Source organism: Poromitra crassiceps, assembly GCF_964638095.1.
Source record: "Poromitra crassiceps genome assembly, chromosome: 1".
In the NCBI taxonomy this organism is placed as follows: Eukaryota; Metazoa; Chordata; class Actinopteri; order Beryciformes; family Melamphaidae; genus Poromitra; species Poromitra crassiceps.
Genome location: NC_139623.1, coordinates 44,103,325 through 44,126,076, shown reverse-complemented (window position 1 = coordinate 44,126,076; position 22,752 = coordinate 44,103,325). Strand labels below are relative to the sequence as shown.

General features: G+C 44.3%; 1 protein-coding gene across 2 annotated transcripts; it reads right to left on the bottom strand.

Annotated features, from left to right (window-relative positions):
• Positions 1–192: 192 nt before the first annotated feature.
• ghdc (GH3 domain containing) lies at positions 193–17,347 on the bottom strand. 2 transcript variants are annotated; one of them, XM_083634712.1, is made up of 11 exons: positions 17,125–17,347; positions 14,791–15,084; positions 13,795–13,991; positions 9,765–9,974; positions 9,470–9,589; positions 7,602–7,899; positions 4,994–5,183; positions 2,338–2,409; positions 2,122–2,255; positions 1,710–1,798; positions 193–1,543 (listed from the first exon to the last, which is right to left on the bottom strand). In XM_083634712.1, exons 1-11 carry the CDS (start codon positions 17,207–17,209, stop codon positions 1,322–1,324), a joined length of 1,911 nt encoding a protein of 636 aa, XP_083490838.1. In that variant the 5' UTR covers positions 17,210–17,347; the 3' UTR covers positions 193–1,321. The 2 variants fall into 2 exon arrangements, with proteins under 2 accessions (XP_083490838.1, XP_083490839.1); XM_083634713.1 differs by lacking the exon at positions 14,791–15,084.
• Positions 17,348–22,752: the final 5,405 nt, after the last annotated feature.

The window sequence follows — 22,752 nt, the reverse complement described above, 5'->3', positions numbered from 1 at the left end:
CCGCCTGCAGAATGGTTTCAGGCGGATACGTTTATCATCAGAGACGGATGCAAGTGTCTCTCGCTGGAGCTCATGAGAAGAGGATTTTTAGCTCCAGAGGGGAGGAGTTTTAGCTGCAGAGTGGAGGTGATGGACTGCAGTGAGCGGTCTCTCGACGGACGGACAGACCAGGACAGACAGTCGGTGTACGGAGGTAATGATCCGAGGGAAGGTTTATTGATTATTGTGTATTAAAATCATCACAGGTGTTATTGCTAGATTTGTGGGTTTTTATGTGCGCGTGCCAGATGCTTAACAAAAAACAGTCTAGATGCAGCTATGTGTGGGGGGAAATAAAAAAAACAAAAGAGAATCCTAATTGCTACATCAAAGTCCCACATATTAATGCAAAGTGGTGTCTAACCTGCATCATGCTCTTTAACACTTGCTTACATGGATGGATTACTGGTTGTGTGTCTCCTCTGACATCGTGTAGCTATGCACAAGTTGCACATTTTTAAAATGTTTATGGGAAATGGTGCCTCATGAATTTGAGAGCAAATAAAACAAAGTAATCCCTTAAAGTAAACTATTTTTAAAGACATAACTGTATTCAGATTATACCACAAATTTAAACTAACTGTAATGGAATACAGTTACTCATATTTTGTATTTCAAATACTGTATTTTAAATACATGTACCGGAATTCTGTTACTCACCAACCCTGATTAACCCTGACAATACGGCGAATGTAAAGAGTAGAACAATATGAAATATGACCGTAGCAGCAACTTCTCTTAAAAGAGAGACACAAAGATTTGCTTCACAGTCTCCTCCACATTGACACAGCTATGCACAGAGCTTTTATGCACTTGGAATGCCTTTCTTGTAGCAACAAGGTTCAAGGATGGACTGGCTTGCCTGTGGAGGAGTTGACCACAATGGACTCCAATCGCTTGGGTCCATCCAACCCCAGTCTGTTGGAGATGGCATATTTGGTGCCACCTCAAGTGTGTGTCCCCAACAGTGTCCTCCTTGGTACAGTACACTTCTCTTTACTAAGCTCTGGTTTGTCATTGCGAACTCAGCCCAAACAAACCAATGTACCATTTTAAGTGTTGCGGTGGTGGCGTTGAAGTGTGTGGGAAAACCCTAGACAACGAGGCCAAATTAATGATAATAGTAGATGAGATAAACACATTCAAACCGCGCTGTAATAGTACCCACGTCATCATGAGTAGCTTGTAAAAAATACTTGGAGTGTGTCTTGTTACAGTCAGTCAGCGCTCATCACAGTGCACAAGCATCATCTCTTTTCCCACAAAGCCTTTCATCTGGGTTTCAGGAAACGGTTTTTCCCAATAGGAAGTCAGCGTATTCTCTCCTGCGCAGCACGCGGTGCATCTTGAAGGTGTTGGCTGAGGTGCCGGAGAAAGCCATCATTTGTTTGCAAAGTTCCTTGAAGGCACCCTCCGCCACCAGCTGCACCCTCATCGGTCCGATGCTGCCTTTGACACGGAAAGACTTGTAGACAGCAGAGTCCTGCTGGAGACAAACGTCCAGCTGGAGGGGAGGAAGGGGAGAGGGCAGACAAACAGGTTCAAAACCATTTTCTCATTCATTACACGGCTGCAAATGGTCACTTTCTACAAGACACAATCCCAGCCTTTGTGGAGTGATCGAGTATGTACTGTATAAAGTATGTTGGTGCTTGCTAGGTTTCTCTTACCTTATATCGTTGCTCCTCTGTGAGGTTCCTCACTCCTTTCAGCTCCACAAACACCTGGTAGTGAGGGTCGGAGCCCCCTATCGAATCGCCTGCAATACCACGGTAAGTTAAGATTCATTATGGCACAAAATGAACCCTACCAACCATTCAGACATGAGTCACGCAGCATCCGAGTGAAAATATTTTCTCACTCGGCTCTGCGAGGTCAATCTGTCACAGGCAAAAATTCCAAAAATCTGCCGTGAGTGACTAAGGACTTATGAGAGAAACAAAGAGGATTCCCGCACACTGCCAATTACTTGCAACAAACTTTAATCAACGTTTCGGTCTATCGACCTTCATCAGGTTAAAAGTGACTAAGGACTATAAGCTGTAAACCTCGGACAAATTGAAGTTAAGAGAGAGCCCGTACCCAGGACGCCGCTCTCGGCACAGCAGTAGTCTACCAGGTGAGCTCCGGGCCACTGGGCAACGGCTTTCCTCAGAGCCTCGAGGAACAGCATCTCAGACACTTTCTCCCCTCGAACACTCAAAATCTGGCCCCGCCTGGGAGGAGAGATGGCTTTGACATTCACATGGGCGGACAGGAACGCAAGCAGATATAGATGAGGTGTGTGTCATACTGTACCTGTACTGAAACTCTACAATTGGACACTGATTGTGGAAGCCGACTACTTTCACAATATCTCCAATTCGGTATCTGCAACACAATAAACACAAGTTGTCATTTATGCAATTGTCCAATATAACTGACAAAGTACCTGGAGTTTGAAAAGCGATGTCTGCTGTGCACCACTCTCTGCTTAAACCCCCTGCAGGCTGTGCAGTTCTGATTGTCTTTTATGTTTTGTCATTGGCTGTGTGTTTTGATGACACTCTAACCATGCCCCACCAATGAGAGACTGGTTTTATCCTGGTGGGAGTATTTAACCAGTCATCTACACCATGTCTCTGTTTGACTCTGAAGAAGACACTTTGTGTGTCGAAACGTTAGTCTGCTTGCACTTATTAAATTGCCTTAACTTTGACCGTGTGATCCAGATTGTTTCTTTCTCATGTGTCTTTTATGTTTATTGCATATCAGATAGCGTGAAGGAACCCAAGCGCAAATCTTGATGTGAGTGTTGTCAAACTGTTCCGCTCGTTCTGTCTCGACAGTGTGGAACTTGAAGAAGAGGCACTAAATCAAATAAGATTGTGACCATCATTGCCACAAGCAAAGAATTTGCCTCTGCTACCATGCTTTTTTTTTTTTTATTGAAGTTTTCAAGTTGAAAATAAAAAGACAAAAACAAAAGCAAACAGACAAGACATTAGGTGGTGTACAGCGGTTGTTTTAGTCAACATCATTGCACTCGTTGTGGGTTACTTGTTACTCAAACAAGGGAACACTTCCCATTGTGTATACAACCCACTTTGTCCATTTTGTTATATACTGTTCATATCTCATTCGCAAAAAGGTCAGTCTCTCCATAGAGTGGACCTCGCCGACAACCGAGATCCAGTCATCCGTTGATGGCCGAGTCGGCTGGAGCCATTTTCGAGTGATAGCCTTCTTGGCTGCAACCAGAAGTATTTTGAACATGTATTCGTCCTGTGCCCGAATACCCTCCGGAATTCTGCCAAGGTATAATGAGAGAAACAAGCATTCCAACTCAGTCCCAAAGATGACCCCCAGTTCTCTGGCAATCTCTTCCCAGAAGCTTTGGATCACAGGGCATCCCCAGAATATATGAAAGTGGCCCGCCATAGATTTACCACACTTCCTCCAACATACATCTTGTCCCCGAGAGCCCCCCCATTTAAATTTAAATTTAGGAGTCACAAAGTAACATATTATATTCTTCCAGGAAAATTCCCGCCAGATTCCTGAACTAGTAGTCCTGGCCTGATCCTCCTAAATGCCATTCCAATCCTCAGTAGATATCTCCAGGCCTGACTCCATTTCCCACCTCTGTTTGACCTTAATTGTAGAGATGTTATTAGCATTTTGCAGTCTGTTATATATTTGTGAAATAAGATGTTTGTTGTTATTGAATCTATATGCATCAGTAAATATATTAATCAGATTCGGCTCATTGGTTTCTTGTTTGATTTCTTTGTTATAGTAGTCTCTAACCTGGAGATATCTGAAAAAATCTTTTTTCTCAAGACTGTAGGCATTTGCAAGATGTTCAAATGAATCCAGACCACCAGCCTTAGTTATGGTGCAATATGCTGTTACCCCATTCTCTGCCCAATGCTTAAATTGTTTATCTAGTCTCAAAGGTCGTATGCCACCCATCTAAGTATTCTTGTATACTTTTCCAGATGTAACTTTCTACAGGTCTTATGCCATACATCAAGGGCTACTTTGGTCCACTGGTTTGCTTTATCTAGATAGGCAACCTGATGTTTACAATTACCTAGTATAGATTGTGCAGGAGTTTTGAATTGTTTCAATTCCAAGTCTTTCCACTTGGCTGAATAATTTGAGTTGCACCAGCAAACCAGTGGCCTGCTACCATGCTTTTGTAATAACTCAATGTGATTTCCACCTTGTAATTGTTGTCTATTTGTGTTTGTCTGATGTAGGGTCGAGCCCTGAACATCACACCATCGTGATGGCACCTCCACGTCCAAATCGCCATTCGAATGTTTTGTTCTCTCTCTCTCTCTCATGGCGCAGCTGAGGGCAGAGGTCATGTATTGATCATGCACAGTGTAGCTTCATCAGATAGAGACTGTAGTTTCTTGGCTGGGCGATGCTTGGACCTTTGGGCCAATCACGTGATTTAACACAGCACAGTAACTCCACACTACCGGGGTGCACCGGGTGAGAAACAAACGCACCTTCAAACGAAACACACAGTTTACTCTGAGCCTCACCGAGCTGCAGTGCTGAGAGGTTGTTGTGAAAAAGAAAGAAAGAAAGAAACTACACATTCTTTCCTATTTTCAACCCAATGTGAGTGCAGGTTTGTTTCTATGAAGTAGCTTTGTATGAGTGAATGCCGCTAGGCTGCTGTGGTTGCCTGCTGCAGCAGCCTGTCTGTCCACTGCTTGATGATGTCCAAGCCACACACAGCCTGGGCCGCCCCCGCCACAGTACACCTTCCCCAAGACCCTCCCACCCCCCATGATGCCATCGTCACATCATCCATACGACGATGAAACAGGATGACATTTAACTGTGGAAACATGGCGATGCCTATTTGGTTGACATCGCCCAACCCTAGATGGTTATGTTACTGCTGGCTGTACAGTACTACAAAATAAATATAACCTTGAAGTTTGAGTCAGACCTGCAGAGTCCTGAGGCGTTGGTGATGACCAGCTCATAGCTGTGTCCCTCCTTCACCTCCCCCATGAGCAGAGTGTGTGGCTGCTCCTCATCCAGGCTGCTTTCAGGCACGAACTCACAGAACATGGAGCGGGGACACAGCAGGTAGCGTCTGGAAGGCTCCTCAGGCCACAGGTTCACCCCAATCAGACCTGCAGGGGCCCGTACGCACTGTTCAATCAAATGTTGCCAAGAATTATAGCACAGTGGTTCCAGGAACCTCCAGGGGGCCTTGAGGGGGTCCCCAGAAACATCAAATCTAGTTTGATGGAACTCCGGCCCGGTACAACACACACACACACACACAACAACCGGTTGTTGTGTTTTGTGTAATGTCAGTGTGTGTTTTGGGATTTTATTTTGAAGGCCTGTGTGAGTTTTGGGCTTTTATGTTGAAGGTCTGTGTGTATTTTGGGATTTTATTTAGAAGGTTTTGGGATCTTATTTCAAAGCTTCTGGGTTTTTATTTTGAAGGTTTCTGGCTTTTATTTTGAAGGTTCTGGGCTTTTATTTTTAAGGTCTGTGTTTTGGGCTTTTATTTTGAAGGGCTGTGTATGCGTTGTGGTGTGTGTGTTGTGTTGTGTGGTATGGTATGGTATGGTATGGTTGGCGCGGCCGTCACGTGACTCACATCACATGCGTGACTCACACACAGACGCTGTCCACCTAGCCAATTTGATTATAAATTAGACGACTATCCTAATAGTGGAAGAGATGCTCTCGGTCTCCCTTCCTTTTTCTTTTTTCTTTTTTTTTTGTGTGTTTTTTGTGTTAGCATAACAGTATGGATTTTTTTTTTTTTTTTTATACATTTTTTAATGATCGGTCTCCCTTCAGTAACTACTTTCAAGACAGGCTTGTGCAAAGCATTGTGCAAAAAAATTATTATTATTATTAAAGCAATTCACTTCATCAGGCCACAAATACAGATCTGATATGGATGGAGAATGGAGATTGTACAGATATGCATCCACATGAAATAAGAGGGCTTCCTATTTATAGAGCACCCTACTGGTCCATCTGATGGATATTTCTTACATTCGTGTGGCTGCCGTTTCGACATTTCTGACCCAAATGGTCTGAAATTGAGGCCAGGTATTTTTTGGGGGGGTGTTTTACAAAAGTCATCACTAGAGGGAGACATCCTACCATCCAAAAACCCTGTGGTGAAATTCATCCTCTTGTTACCGTTAAGTCCATCAGATGGACCGCAAATTTTACATTAACTTACATTATAACACACTTTATTGTTACTTTAAGTGATGCATTTTTTTTCTGCTCTCATCCTGGATGAAATACCTTGAAATCTGACCTTGAAAAGAGATTTTGGTTACATGGCCTCAAAGTCCATTGCATAGTTTTCCCAATGTTCATTTTGCACAAAAACAACATTTTCTTTTGACTCCCAGCTAATTTTCCAAAAAAATCATTATTTCACTGATGTTACACATCTCACCTTGACTCAAGGGGTCAAAGTTGTAGTTTCTACTGTGTTTGGCTATTTCCTCCTATTCCCCCAGTTTTGGCATAGCAATCAATTCCATGCAGTTTACATGAAATATACAGGAAATTGATCCCAATGCCAAACATAGGAAAATTTGAAAACTGAATTTTACGGTGTACACTACTGATTTGAAGCCTTTAGAGCAGGATGGATGCTGGACTAAAGCTAATTTGTGTTTTGGGGGGAAATGGCTGGTAGTCGAAAAGCGCTTTTTTGCTTTTTGGCTCAAAATATGAAAAATCCTGATGTCACAATGTCTATGACATCATCAGTGATGTCATCAGTGACATCATTATTGACCAAAATCCTCTTATGACATCACTGATTATGTCATAGGCTAGTGATGTCATAGGTATTGTGACATCATTCTAAGATGGATCCTGCCAATCTTTGACACTAGGCATCTTGCGCACTAGTGGGAACTTTCGTAAAACACCCCAAAAAATGACCTGCCCATAATATCAGACCCAAATCCAGTTTGCCTTTATGGGAAGGAAAATAATAAACTTTTTGTGTTTTTTACTATACAGTACTGTACTGTACACTGGCATTTGAGGGGTGTACATTTCTCGAAAAACTTAAGATGGATCAGAATCAATGTTGACAATCTTTGACATATCCCAAGCTATGATAATCCCCCCAGGAGAAATCCAGATTGACTTTATGGGAAGGTAAATAATTCACTTTTTGTGTTTTTACTGAACTTTTTTATTTTTTTCCTGTACTTACTGTACACTGGCATTTAATAACTCAAGCAATGTTTTTTTTTGTTTTTTTTTACTATCTTTCTGATAGTCTGGTGCACTCAATTTTCACATTAAAATGCTGATTCAGACCCAAATGTTTCCAAAGCAAATCTTCATCTGTATTTTGTATCCACATTTGGGCATACACACACACACACACACACACACACACACACACACACACACACACACACAGATACACAACCCGCTTTTATTTTCCCCACATCCTGTTTGAACATTTTTCATTTTATCAAAAATATTTTGAAATAGTTCCATTTAAGCCGAGGAAACTAAAGCCGATGTGACACGCAGGCTCCTACCTTCAGTAGCAGCGTACAAGGCAGAGTAGAAAGGCACTCCTTTGCAGTAGTTCTCCCTCAGCATTTCCCCATAGATCTGATTGGAGCCCGAGTCGATGGCCAGCACCAGGTGCAGGCAGGGCCACAGCCGCTTGGCGATGCCCCGGAAGCCCTCCTGGAAGTGGGTCCGGAGCTGGGCGGCCCTCCCCGGGTCTGGCTTCATCAGAGCCTCCAGCCTGACCCTCACCTCCCGCTCTAGATCCAGAGTGTCGCTTATCTTCCCTTGTTCGATATCCTCCACGAGCTCCTGCCAGCGCTCCTACAGGAGGGACAGCACATCAGATAGAGGGCGACAGGGTGGAAGACTTACTTTTCACATTCTTTGCTCACCGAGCAAGTTGACAAAGAAAGCACTCCTCTTCAGGGCTTTGTACAGTCAGGTCAGTCACTCAGTCATGGACGTTTTTAGTGAGTTTAGTGGTTACATGGCTCTAGCTAGGGATTGGAAGGTGGTAGAGAGTCAGGATTCGAGGGGTGGGTAGGATTAGTGGCTAGGGGGATATGGGTGGTGTTGGGGGGAGGGCCCATAGGGATAGGAAGGTGCTAGAGAGTTGGGATTTGAGGGGTGGGTAGAATTGGGGGGGGGTGCATTTCCCCCCCTGTCTTTCCTGATCACATACTTCATAAATGCATAATGCAAATATTTCAAGAGACTAGAAAAAAATAATTAATTCAAACCACCAAAATTCTACCAGATGAGATGCAGTCAATGTTTATTAGTATCTCCGGCCAGGAGATCATGCGTTCGGTTGTTTGTATGTGAGTGTGTCCGTGTGCGACTGTGTGTGTTCCCCTGACTCCTTGCTTGGTTGCTCACTTGGTTGCATTGTTGCCAGATTGCCAGAAATGTGTGTTTCAACAATCCGATCCAGCGGTTCTTTGTATCTTTGTAACTGTTATTGAAATGTGACCAGTGACCACCACATTTGTCTGGTAAAACAAATTATTTCTCGACATCGGACCAGGGTGGGAATTTCGTCATTTTAGGGGCGTGGCCATCTGGCTTTCGGCATCACAATTTTTTTAGGGCACAAGGTCGCATGCCAGCGCACAAAGGCCATTGCCCTATTGACATGAAGAGTGATTTTTCTGAAATGTGTGTTAAAATGAGCCAATGACACATCCTTTGCATAGAGCAGACTACATTAAACTGAGACCACTGATGCTTTTAAAGCAACTAACAGTAGCAGGCTGGTAGCAGGGCACTGCCAAGGTGGCCTTAGGGATCTCAGGGCATCACGGCCAGAAGGAGGGGCAACACAGGCCATGGCCTGATGGCCTCCGTGTAATTCCCACCCTGCATTGGACCCAGCAAAAACCCTGTGACGTTAACGGTACATCTCCCCATTATAAAGCAACCCAATTGCCAGAATAAAATGTTGGCATTTCACACTAATGAAAACCAGGATATATCAACGTAAATTTGAATATCGTACCTATAGCCTACAATGTTATTATTAGGTATTGCCTACAATGTTATTATTAGGTATTGCCTATAATGTTATTGAATCTTTTGGGGGGCTGCAGTCTGTTGCTTTTTTCCCACCCTTTCTCCAACGTTAACTGAATCGAACAAGCTTTTAAATCTTTATTGCATACGATATATAGGCTACTGTAAGACAGGATATAAGCACGATGTGTGCCGTTCACTCTTGGGCATAGGCCAAACTCAATTAAACAATGTGGCAGTTTAATGTTGCGTTGTTATTAACAAGCGGTTCCCTTTGCAGTTGGGTTTCGGTTTGGCCATGGCTAGGTGTAGCGGTGCCTGTCTACTGAGTGCACGTTTCTAGTTTTATATTCTAATTAAGAAGTAAGCTGTGTTGTACCTGTAAGGTGCTGAAGGCATAGAAGACCATGGAGGCAAAGTTGCCCCACAGCATTCCCACACTGGGATCTTTCAGAGCAAAGAGGAGATGCAGGTAGAGTGTGTCCTTCTCACTGGGAACCTGAAGGGACACGAGACATTAAAATCACTTGCAAATCATTTGGAAATGGAAAAATAAATATTTTTTAAATGCATGGGGCGGAACAGTTAACACATCGCAGTGGGCTTATATTCAGACGTTCAAAGATACAAAGTGGTGAGTGACACACACTCACCAATCACCTTGTTAGCTGTACCTGGAAGGCGGGTGCTGGGGTGGTGTAGAGGTTGGTGTAGAGGTTGAGTATGTGCTGGCCGGTGGAGGCTGGTGTATGGGCGTTTGTCCCGATGGAAATGCCAGCCTCTGACTGGCGGAAAGTAGGTGTGTAGAAGAACTTGGTGGCCCGCTGGAGACACTCGCTGGCAGGGAACGCCTGCCACATGGCATCGAAACACACAGCTACACCCTGAGGGAAACACACACACACACACACACACACAAAAGCTGCCATTTGTACATCTTACTCTCACCACTGCCTCTACACCCCCCCCCCCCCCCCCAAAACGAGTCCACTCATTAATGTTGAACTGTTGAGTGTCTGTTGTAGAATGGAATGTCACCACTCCTCATCCATATTTGTACCATAAGTGAGTACAGCAGACTTCGTGTTGAGATATTGGTGAGTAAATACTCACTTGTTTACTTTATAATTGTTGCAATGACACTTTAAGACAAGATGACTCGGGCACGGTGGCTCAGTGGTAGAGCTGTCGCCTCACAGTCAGAAGGTCCTGAGTTCGATTCTCGCCTGGGACACTGTGGGCGCTGTGGTTGTGTGTTCCCCCCATATCCGCAGTGCCTACTGCCCAGGTGGGGTATCTTGTCGTAAGGGCCCTTCTCTCTGTGTGGAGTTTGCATGTTCTCCCCGTGCTCCCCCAGGGGGTTCCTCCGTATATAACCCCCCCACTAAAAACATGCAGAAGATCAGATCGTCATCGTCATCCGACCAGTGACGACAACATCCGAAGTTGGTCCCCGGGCGCTGTACGAGAAAGCGACCACTGCTCCTGGCCTGCCCCCTGGAGGAAAGGACATGCCTGGATGGGTTAAATGCAGAGGACACTTTTCACCGGCCACCGTCAGCATGGGTGTGTTGTAGCCGCATGCATGTGTTGTGGTGTTCGTGTGACAATAAAAAACGGAGCTTGTCCCGTTACGAGAGTTTACGAGAGAGAGACTCCTGGTGGCTGTTTTATCTTTGGCCAAAATGGATGCTGCCGTTCATCCTATGACCTCTGCGGCCTGGGCAGAAGTGCCAGGAGGCAGTGGCCTTGCTGCTAGTACAGAGCAGTCAGTGCACACTGCATATACCCCGCGTACCTTTCGTTGTCATTGGGCCTGGAGGAGGAGCCATCTGTATAGAGGATTAAATCACAATTTTCAATTGGTGTTTGCATCAAATGTGGGCGTGGTGAAGTGCAAGTATCTACCACCAGTCATGTGTTACCAATTCATCTGTGTCATCACATAACGGCACAAATGTAGCTGGACTCACTGGTGGGACTCTCTTTATTTTCACATTTCTGCTTGCAAATATTTTTGCTTCACAACCCGACCGACGTGTAACCGACAGGTGTTGTGTTGCTGATGGAGGTTGCAGGTGGACGACTGGCATGCGGGGCTATACACTATACATACTATGCATTCATGGCCTAAAACAATTAGGGAGGATTTATCAATCATTGTGGCTACTAGACCAAATCAGCGGGGATGTTTACATTTACTTCCGGTTACCCCTGCAGGCCACACATCATAATGGCAGTGAACGGCACAAACTGACGTGTTTCGTCAGTTTGTGCCGTTCATTCGTGTTGTGTTGTTGTTTAATATCATTCATAACAACACTTTCACTAACATGATTTGGTCTTATAGACCAAATCATCAATCAATTATGTGTTTCTGATCTTAAACAAGAGGGCAGACCGCCTGCTACAGGACACAGTTTCACCGAGCTGTTAAGAGACATAGATCAGTCAGATACAGTAGCGCTGTTAGTACTAGTTTACAGTTAGTACTAGTTAGCACTGCTGAGATGTCCCAGTGTGATGTGAATGTGAAGCCTGTGCAGCAGATAGCACAGCACACCTGTGAGTGCTGCAAAGTAGAGGGGGAGGCATTGGTTTTTTCTCAACCGCGAGGAAGCGGTATTCTCAATTAAAAGTGATGTACACATGGTAAAATGGACACATTTCTTATATTTAAAAAAAGAATCCAACAGTGGGTTACTTTTTAAGATGTAGGCCTAGTGGAATGCTGAAAGGTGATCAGGGACAGACTTGATAAGCAGATATACTGAAACTCGCACAGACTGTAACCTGCCGCTAGAAAGCTCATTTTCATCATATCTGCGGTCGGCAAGCAACACCGAACCATGCCGCTGTACTGAACTGGTCAAATAAGCTGTTTCCAAATTGAGCCTGGATATAATGGCAGATTCCACGTGCTGCCCTGGGGTTTCCTCCATATACTGTATACCCCCCTGGAAAACAGATTCCACGTGCTGCCCTGGGGTTTCCTCCATATATACCCCCCTGGAAAACAGATTCCACGTGCTGCCCTGGGGTTTCCTCCATATATACCCCCCTGGAAAACAGATTCCACGTGCTGCCCTGGGGTTTCCTCCATATATACCCCCCTGGAAAACAGATTCCACGTGCTGCCCTGGGGTTTCCTCCATATATACCCCCCTGGAAAACAGATTCCACGTGCTGCCCTGGGGTTTCCTCCATATATACCCCCCTGGAAAACAGATTCCACGTGCTGCCCTGGGGTTTCCTCCATATATACCCCCCTGGAAAACAGATTCCACGTGCTGCCCTGGGGTTTCCTCCATATATACCCCCCTGGAAAACAGATTCCACGTGCTGCCCTGGGGTTTCCTCCATATATACCCCCCTGGAAAACAGATTCCACGTGCTGCCCTGGGGTTTCCTCCATATATACCCCCCTGGAAAACAGATTCCACGTGCTGCCCTGGGGTTTCCTCCATATATACCCCCCTGGAAAACAGATTCCACGTGCTGCCCTGGGGTTTCCTCCATATATACCCCCCTGGAAAACAGATTCCACGTGCTGCCCTGGGGTTTCCTCCATATATACCCCCCTGGAAAACAGATTCCACGTGCTGCCCTGGGCTTTCCTCCATATATACCCCCCTGGAAAACAGATTCCACGTGCTGCCCTGGGGTTTCTTCCATATATACCCCCCTGGAAAACAGATTCCACGTGCTGCCCTGGGGTTTCCTCCATATATACCCCCCTGGAAAACAGATTCCACGTGCTGCCCTGGGGTTTCCTCCATATATACCCCCCTGGAAAAAAGATTCCACGTGCTGCCCTGGGGTTTCCTCCATATATACCCCCCTGGAAAACAGATTCCACGTGCTGCCCTGGGGTTTCCTCCATATATACCCCCCTGGAAAACAGATTCCACGTGCTGCCCTGGGGTTTCCTCCATATATACCCCCCTGGAAAACAAGATTGTCTGACCTGCCAGCAGTTGGAAGAAGTCGGTCACCGGGCGCTCCACTGCAGCTGCCCACCACTCCTGTCCTGACCATTGAGGACGAGCCAGGGTGGGATAAATGCGACAAATTTCACTGCGCCTCTGCATTGACTTGACTGTCCAATTGTATAAAATATTGATGATTTCACACTAAAAGGTAACCTTGTCTTGCCCCTTGGCACACTTGGCCCTCTCCAATTTACCATTTATGTTAATAATTTAGGCCAAAGTATGTCTACTACAAATATTGACCTGTATGCTAATGACATCTTATAATATGTAGCCTACTACTGATTAGATGCAACCTGCCATCCCTTCAGGACCTCCACACCGCCAGGACACTGAAGCGGTCTGGAAAAGTCATGGCCGACTCCTCTCTCCCCCCTAAGAAATAAACTCTTTAAAATGCTCCCCCTCGGCAAGAGGCTGAGAGCAAAACCTCTCGCCACAAGAAGAGCTTCTTCCCAACTGAGATCGGCCTCATCAACAAGACTCGAAAGACCCCAGTCCATATCCCTGACCACAGCCGGCCTCAACAACAGGCCAGAAACCTCCCACTGACATGGAACCAAGTGCCCCCAGAAAGCACTTGCATCCTCCACCTCAAACTTTGTGGTCTGGTCAAAACAATTAAAACTGGCAAACATCCAGTCACTCACAAATCTGTGTTTCTACCCTAGAGGCTACAACCAGGCAGCCTGGCCAACACATCATTCTTTACCTGTAGAAATAACTCGTTCTTGACATCCTTGGTGCTGAGCAGCATGACGCTCGCCCCCGACGTCCCAGAGGTCAAGACTAAGAACAAGGGCTTCTCTGCGATGATCACCTTCTCCTCTCCAGCTGCAATGCGTGTGACGAGCTCACGGTAGTGCTCGTATGTAGTGACAGGGTGACGCGTCCGGAATCCGGCGCTGTCTGAAACAGTTTCAATGTGGAAGTTTACACCTGCTTTTCAGGTTTATGTATTGAAGCAGTCTTTATGGTGTTTTAACTACTTCTGAGTCCAGATATAATCCTCCTGACCAATCTCAAGTACAGGATGAAGACCAAATCTGCCTCTTTAAAATCACATCTTTAAATCACATTTCTACAGCCTTTTATACAAATTGTTTTTACATATTTTATTCCAGTCCCCCCCCCCCTTATTCTTCTGTTTTAACCCAGGTTTTAATTGTCTTGTATTTTTGTTTTTGTTTATCCAAATGTTTTACTTTAACAATTGATTTGTTCTCTGTGAAACAATTAATAACAATTTGAATAGTAAGACAAAGTTTATACTGCTAATATTCAACAGATGATTTTAAGTGTTTTCTTTCTTCCTGTTGTCCTAATGAGTATTCATGAGTTCCCACCACCTGATGGCTGCCACTATTGTTCTAGTATACTATCTAGTATAGAACAAACGAGCATTGCCCACATTGTCCTTATTATAGATAGATAGATAGATATATAGATAGATAGATAGATAGATAGATAGATAGATAGATAGATAGCAAAAGTACCATAAGGAAACTGCAAACTCACTAACGTTACCGAGTACCACAAAAACAAGTCCTAATAACCAGAACTAATATTACTAAGGTTACATCATTTTTGGGGGTCACATGAATGCTGATTTTAAAATACACAAGGGTCATTTCACTGCAGTAGAGTTCAACTTGGGGCTAACGTTAGAAAAATAATTTATCATGGTTTGATGATTTCTTCGCCTTACCTTTGATTGAACTGAAGTCATACTGTCTTCCATAACATGTGTTTGCGTTTTTGCGCAGGCGCCCCATCAGAGTCTCCTCTTGCACCTGCTTTACATTGAGCGTGTCGGCTTCAAGTTTCGCTCTCAGCCGTCTGCCCAACCAGCCGACCACCTTAAGCACTAAATAGTGGCTTAGCAAGCTGATCAGTGTCCGCTTTTCTCTTTTCACCCTCAAGCTTATTTTCCACCAAATGAGAGCCACCCCGGCCACAGAAACCACACCGAGGGCGGTCAAGAAAGGTGGCAGCGGTATCCCTGTCAGAAAGAAAGACAGTTACACTGCTGCTGAGCCAGTAGAGGGCGCTGTTGGTCAACATGCAAACCAATTGTGCATTTTATGAGGGTTGTCAAACTCAATTTCATCCCGGGCCACATCAGCATTATGGTTGCCACAATATAAATGTATCTAGCCTAATTGTTATCATATTACATAATTGCCTCTGATTTTATTGGTTTTTAGTAGCTCTAAAAGCAGAATTATAGGAAAAATAGCCTACAACTATTAGAACAAATTATTGCGCAAATTGTATTCTTTGCTAGCTCTTGCGGGCCACATTAAGTGAGGTGCCGGGCCGGATTTGGCACCCAGGCCTTGAGTTTGACACGTGGAGTAAAGCATAAAGGTTTCAGCATATCATCTAAATACCTACCCCAAGTTTCAATTTCAGATGTGGAGGCACGTTGTATCTGACCTCCGGCAACCTTGAGAGGTCATTGACCTCAGCATTGCATTTTTCCAGTTTTTACCCCATTACTCTGCATTATAATCATGTATGTCTTTGCCAAAAGGGCATTTTTGTTCTAATAAAGATGTGTATTTGCTGCCAGCTGCCTCAGCCATGGCCCCCGTAACACATTGGTTCTCAAAGTGGGGTCCGGGGACCCCCAGGGGTCCTTGAGGGGGGTTCCAGGAGGTCCCCAGCAAAAAAGTGGAATAATTTATTCTTGAGGTACTGTTGGGATGGTACTTTAGATTAGCCTGGGTAAACCCAGCCTCCACGTGACCTGCTCTCAGACCTGCTCTGTAGTGACTGAGAGCAGGTCTGAGAGCAGGTCACGTGGAGGCTGGGTTTACCCAGGCTAACTTTAGATATTGCTAAAGGCATAGATGAGTTCACACAAAATACTTAACTAACAACTACTGTAACTACATGAAGGAATTGTAGGTAGCTGGTAGCATTAATATAAGTGTTTAAAAAATTATATAAAACTATGAACACACTAATCACAACCACAGTGCACTGGTTTTCAAAGTGGGTTCCAGTGGTTTACCCCACAAGGACCCAGGGGTCCTTGAGGGGATTCCAGGGACCCCCCAGCAAAAAGGGGAATATTTTCAATATAATTCCATCCATAACTAAGTAACACAATGACAATGACTATTTTGGTCATGGTTTCATTAACAGGGATGCAAACTCATGGAGAGTGAAAAAGGTGACAGATACCAGGGCAGATACAAAACTAGGCTACTCAAAATCATTCAGTTAAGTGTCCTATTTTGGGATCAAAAAGGTGACTGACTAGTTTGCATCCCTGCATTCGCCTTAACGAAGAATGAAGGCTGAATCTCGCGTTGAGGCTAGAGTTTCATATAACGCTACTTTTCTGGTCATAAAATGCACAATAGGGCGAATCAGCGTGACGTGACGTCACTTGCCACCCAGAAATGCGGAACCCCGCAGCAGTTAATAGTATGAGTTGTGCCAAACAAACGTTCATATCTCAAAAAACTATAGGCTACATCACATCGCTTATATTTTGACATTCTGAGTGAGAGCAGAAGTAGCTCAAGAGTTTGATGTATAATATATGCATGTCGTGTTAAAGTTGTGTGAACTGTCGCAGTTTTTAAAATGTAAACAGAGTTAGACAGCTAAAGTCAGACAGGCTCCATAGGGTTCCATTGCCCGTTGCCACCCAGTGACACGGTTTGTTTACCAAAATGCTGCTCGGCTGATCCCTAGTATAGCTTCCAATACGAGCTTATCTGCTCCACTATAATTTGTTATTCAGTCCAGGCTCGTTCCTTTACGTTACAGATAGAAAAGTCCCGACATCTCCATTCACTCCAATGGACCAGTGTTTTACTCTCAAGAGTTCCAGGAAGTAAGGTCCTGGATTAAGCAGCACTGTCGAGTTGCTGCAAAATAGACAGTTTGTGTTGTACTCTGAAAGGGTGTGTTTCCCCCCTTGAATCAAATTGTACATTATCAGCTTTATTTTAGCATGCAACAGTATTCACGAGACCCTCTAGTTACAGTGTGACGTTTGAGATTGCCTGTTTAGGTCACCTACCATGAAGTTGTCCAATGATGGCAATAGCGATGGATAAAACCGCAAAGCTCAGCGGCAATGCAACTCGAATCCATAAGGAAGTCATCGAACTAGTAGCCTATAACAAACGAGGATGTGCCTAATGATGGGTTTACAGTTATTGTTTACAACTGTTTATATGGATAATAACGCAGTTTAAGCTGTAACGGTGACTTCACTTTGCGCAGTTGATTGTGCTTCTTCCGTGTTGTTGTTGTTGTACCGAATAGAACCAAAGAACTTTTATGGAAAGAACTGAAAGCTCCATATTGCCCCATTGCAACATCAGCGCCCAGCAGCCTCCGCCATTTTTTATTTTTGGAAGCGTGACAGCGCCAAAAGAACCTCGCACAGGCTCGCAGTGGTCAGCTGCGGTAGCACGGGCCCCAATAATCAGCCTCTCTAAACAGTAACTCAACGGGAGAACACTCTAAACTTTGGGGATTCACATCTTTTCCGGGCGTACTGCAAATCTTGATTGAAGTGGTGTAGTGCAGGGATGTAAAACAACAACCATATTGTGGAAACTAAGCAAAATTTTTCGTTTTCTTTGTTTAGTTTTTTCAAGATAAATAGCTAATGCGGCTGTCGTCCACTCCGTCAGAAGTGCGTTGCCGTGGTTTTAACCTCGGGTCCTTTGCATTTACTATTTATCTTGAAAAAACTAAAAGAAAAAAAAGAAAAATTTTGCTTAGTTTCCACAATATGGTTGTTGTTTTACATCCCTGCACTACACCACTTCAATCAAGATTTACAGTACGCCCAGAAAAGATGTGAATCCACGAAATTTAGAGTGTTCTCCCGTTGAGTTACTGTTTAGAGAGGCTGATTATAGGGGCCCGCGCTACCGCAGCTGACCACTGCGAGGCGCATTCTGTTTCCAAAAATGGCCGGAGTTTCGTCTCTTTCCTTCCATGCTCTTTGATAGAACTGCGTCGCGTCTTCAAGTGTCCAGCTCCAAGGCCGCGCCCCTTTTTAGGGGAAACCCACCATAGTAAACGACGGTACAAGAAGCCGAAACCACTTCAAACAAACTATTTAAAACGGTTTAATTTGATAGAGATATGCCGAAGAGTTGCTGTGTTGTTATAGTTTCACTAACAATAAAAAAAACAAAAAACTGGTCTGCGATAGGGTAGGCGTGACACCGTCAATGTGGACGATGCATGTAACCTGGTGGAAACTGGATACAGCATTCATATAAGGCAAGTACCTCGTGTCGATGTATCTTGCGCATTCTATGGCCGGCCGAGTTGAAATATATTGTCATGTCATGGTGTCTTTGGGTCATTTATAAAGGGAATTAATTCTGTTATTTTTCTATAGATGTTTTGGGTACTGCTATTTTACATTGAAGTCAACGCGAGTGGCTTGTGTTATCCCCTAAAAAGGGGCGCGGCCTTCAAGTTTTGCAAATTACCCGGATGTGCTGGTCTGGTCATGCGCGTGTTTGACTTGGACAGACGCCAAAGACGGGCTAGCTGGATAGCTAGAACTGATTCTAGCTGGCAAGAGATACAGATGCTTTCAGAGGTTTAACGCTAATTTACAAACATCATCACGAATCGATTAACGTTATATAAACTGGAACCGGGGCTCCGTTTAACTCCAACTGTGGAAGAAGAAGAAGAAGAAGCTGCTCTCTCAGTCGGGACAGATGGTTTGTTAGCTGTGAAGCTAACGTTAGCGTCTTCAGCTGTGAAGCTTTGTCAGTAGCTAACGCTAAATGGTTTAGGATAAAACGTCCCTGTCACTGTGTGAAAATGTCTAAAGTCCAGAAGCTGAGAGCGTTGGTGAAGCAGCGAGTAACTGCGGCTGTTGAAGAGATATTTTGGCTGTTTGAAAGAACGATAGCAGAGTACGAGGAGGAAGCTACCCGTTCAAAAGAGGATATTGGCCGACAACGAAAACTGCTGGACGCCGTGTGGTTACACAGAGAAGCATTGCCTCCAGACCTCCAGCAGCTGCTGTTGGTCATTAAAGAAGATTCCGCTGAGCAGCAGGAGTGGAGCCCCAGTCTGGACCAGGAGGGCCCAGAGCCCCCACACATCAAAGAGGAACAGGAGGAACTCTGTATCAGTCAGGAGGGAGAGCAGCTTCCAAGGCTGGAGGAGGCTCATATCACCAAGTTCTCGTGCATTGCTGTTCCTTTGAAGAGTGAATATGAGGGAGAGAAACCTCAGTCCTCACAGCTTCATCAAAGCCAAACTGAGGAGAACAGAGAGGCAGAGCCTCTAGCCAGCAGCTCAACTGAACAGATGAAAACGGAAGCTGATGGAGAGGACTGTGGAGTATCAGAAGAACCATCAAGGAACTTATATCTAGCTAGTCATTTACAACCAACTAGTGATGGCAAGACTTCAGACCCTTCTGATCCTGAGACTGAAGACAGTGATGATGAATGGATGGAAACTAGTGAACCTGAGTCAGATTTAGAAACACAACAAAACAGTGAAGTTCTTGGGAAGAAACAATTTAGTTGCTCAGTTTGTGGGAAAATATTTGGTAATAAAGCGAACTTGAAGACACACATGGTAGTCCACACAGGAGAGAAACAATTTAATTGCTCAGTCTGTGGTCAAAGTTTTTGTCTTAAAGAAAACATGAAGAAACACATGGTAGTCCACACAGGAGATAAGCCATTTAAATGCTCAGTCTGTGGCAAAAGTTTCGCTTATAAAAGTGAATTGAAGAGACACATGGTAGTCCACACAGGAGATAAGCCATTTAAATGCTCAGTCTGTGGGAAAGGTTTTACTCGTAAATCAGACTTGAACAAACACATGATAATCCACACAGGTGAGAAACAATTTAATTGTTCAGTCTGTGGCAAATGTTTTAATCAAAAGGGAAGTTTGGACAGACACATGATAGTCCACAGAGGTGAGAAACTATTTAATTGCTCACTCTGTGGTAAAGGTTTTACTCGTAAAGAACACTTGCAGAGACACATGATAATCCACACAGGTGAGAAACATTTGAATAGAATAGTACCACAGGAATGAGTCCGGAAGACCTGACTTCCGGTTCCCTCGTCTAAAAGTCAATGGGAATTTTGTATGGGAATTTCAGTTAAATGCCTGAAATAAGGTCTGTGGTTTAAAGTTTATGAAACAGCAAACTTCATGTTCAGCAAGATACTCTCCAACAAATAAGGACCACTTTTATGGCTTTTCTGAAAATTGTGATTTAAAAAATACATTTATGCTATCAAAGTGGAGTTCAAAGTGCCGTCGTTTCCGTTGAAATAAACTGGTGGCTACATGTTGTTGGTGCTGAACTAAACCCTGTTTTATCACAGCAGATGTAAAAATATGTGGCAGAACACCTTCCCCTCCCACAGGAGCTAGCTATGGTCTTTATGCAAGACACTTAACAACTACTACGGCACAAGGCCTCACAAATTGGCCCTCTGTATTTAAATATGCAAGTTTTAATGATGTCTCTGTTAATCTCAACAATTGACCAGTTTTAGATTGAAATACCTCATATGTGGCATAGTAACTCTCGCATGAGTCCCACCCCCCCAATACTGTCACTCACACACACAAAATATTTTAACACAATATTGTCCAGTGTCTTACCAGGCGGTTGTGTTTTCAAATAATCATACTTTAGAGTGTTCATAGTTACTGTATATGTATATCATAGTTTCATTTAGAGAAACTTGTAGGCATGTATGCAGGGATGTAGTGGAGGAGGGTAAACCTTCCTGAACTCAATTTAACCACACAAACTGAGGATACGTCCCAGTTATGCATCCATGCAATGTTTTTTTTTCTTTATTAGTTAGCCTGGCCTAGCCAGTGACTCATAGGAATAGACTACGTGACAACCAGGAAAGACTAGTGACTTACTGGAGAGCCAGTTGACAGCCGGAACAGGGACGGCACCCGGGTAGCAGTATGGGTTAGCTCCCCAGCCTGCGTCTTCCGTGAGGAAGAATCCCAACAACCCACGAGAGGCCTTTTAGGAGGGCCATTCAAGCCGCAAGTGGAGACTGCAGTGCCACCAAGTACTGGTACTGCATGGTGTCCACTAAGATACCATCACCTCGGAATGAGATGTTTGGAGCGGGGGAGTCTGGTGCAGCGCACAGGTCGTAGACCTGGTGAGACGAGGGAGGAACCCGGCCGGGTGGCAACCCACAGAGCCCGGTCCCTCTACGTACCAGAGCCCTCCCCCGGTCCCGGCAGAGTAGTTCCGGAGCAGCGGATTGAGTGGCCCTGACCGCGTGACCACCTTCGACCCTCCCTATAGGGCTGACCGTGGGTAGCTACTGGGACGTAAGTTGGGGCTTGGCCAGCCCCGGCTGGGTCACCTGGGCGAGGGTGTATGATGTTGCGAGACCCGAAACATCCTATGACCCCAGGGTACATCACTGAGGATACGTCCCAGTTATGCATCCATGCGATGTTTTTTTTTCTTTATTGGCTATAGGCCCTATATATGTATATAGGGTCTCATCAGGAACAAGTAGAAAATTATACTTTTCTGATAATATAATTGATTTTTATTTATATTGGTAGCTGTTTGCTGCATGATCACCAAGTGGAAGCCATAGCGTATTCACCTTATTCACTTCTAACATGTACGATTTTTAAATGTTTTTAAATATCTGCATTTTTATAGCTATATATTAAAATGCTGCATTGCTTATAGATTTCGTCTTGTTTCATTATGAGCACACTGCTGGAGTGGTTGATTGTTTTGCAGCGTTTCCCCGCTAGAGGGACCTCCCGCACTCTGCGTTCACAGTAAATTTTGCAGTGTTAAAGTAACACTGAAAGAGTTAAATTTAGGCAGATGCTATTTGTACCTGGGTGTAAATAGCTCATGTGACTATTTACACCCTGAGGGCCGAAAATTTATTTTGCAAACCCACAGAGGGTTAAGTGTGTTTTTCTGGTATTTTGATTTGTCCTTCTCAGTGAAAATATATAATTTGGTGCACATATATGTTTCTCATAGGATGATTGCGGAATTGGATGTTATCTGGAGGGGAAAATGCAGAGGTGTAGTGCTATCTGGAGGAGTGGGGGAGCGCACCTATGAGGATGGAACCCTCATATACTGTGGTATACGCTAAATATACCACAGCTGTGATCAGATTACTTGATTTGAGAGAGCCGTTTTATATTTAAGCAATAGATCAAATTAGACCACATACCCCCATTTGATAAGAACAAGAGGGACACCTGACTCAGTCTGTTACATCCTGTCACAAGCTGAAACAAGAGGGACACCTGACTCAGTCTGAAGACACAAAACACCACCTGCTGATGTGTTGATTAGTGTATGATTAACTGACTGTCATTGACTATTGCTCATTTAGTCAGTCAATCAAGTTTATTTGTATAGCACATTTCATACACAAAGGCAATTCAAAGTGCTTCACATAAAATGGTTGACACAAGAAAATAAAGAGAATAAAATAGACATTTAAAAGCATCACAACAGAACTTTAAGAAAGAGCATAAAAAGTGCATTAAGCGACAGGTACAGCAGTTACAAAAAGAGCTCAAAACTGACAGAGGACTCATTGGGTTTGCATAATAGAATGAATCCATTTTTCTATATTAAATCCCCCGACGACATGATAAGAAACAT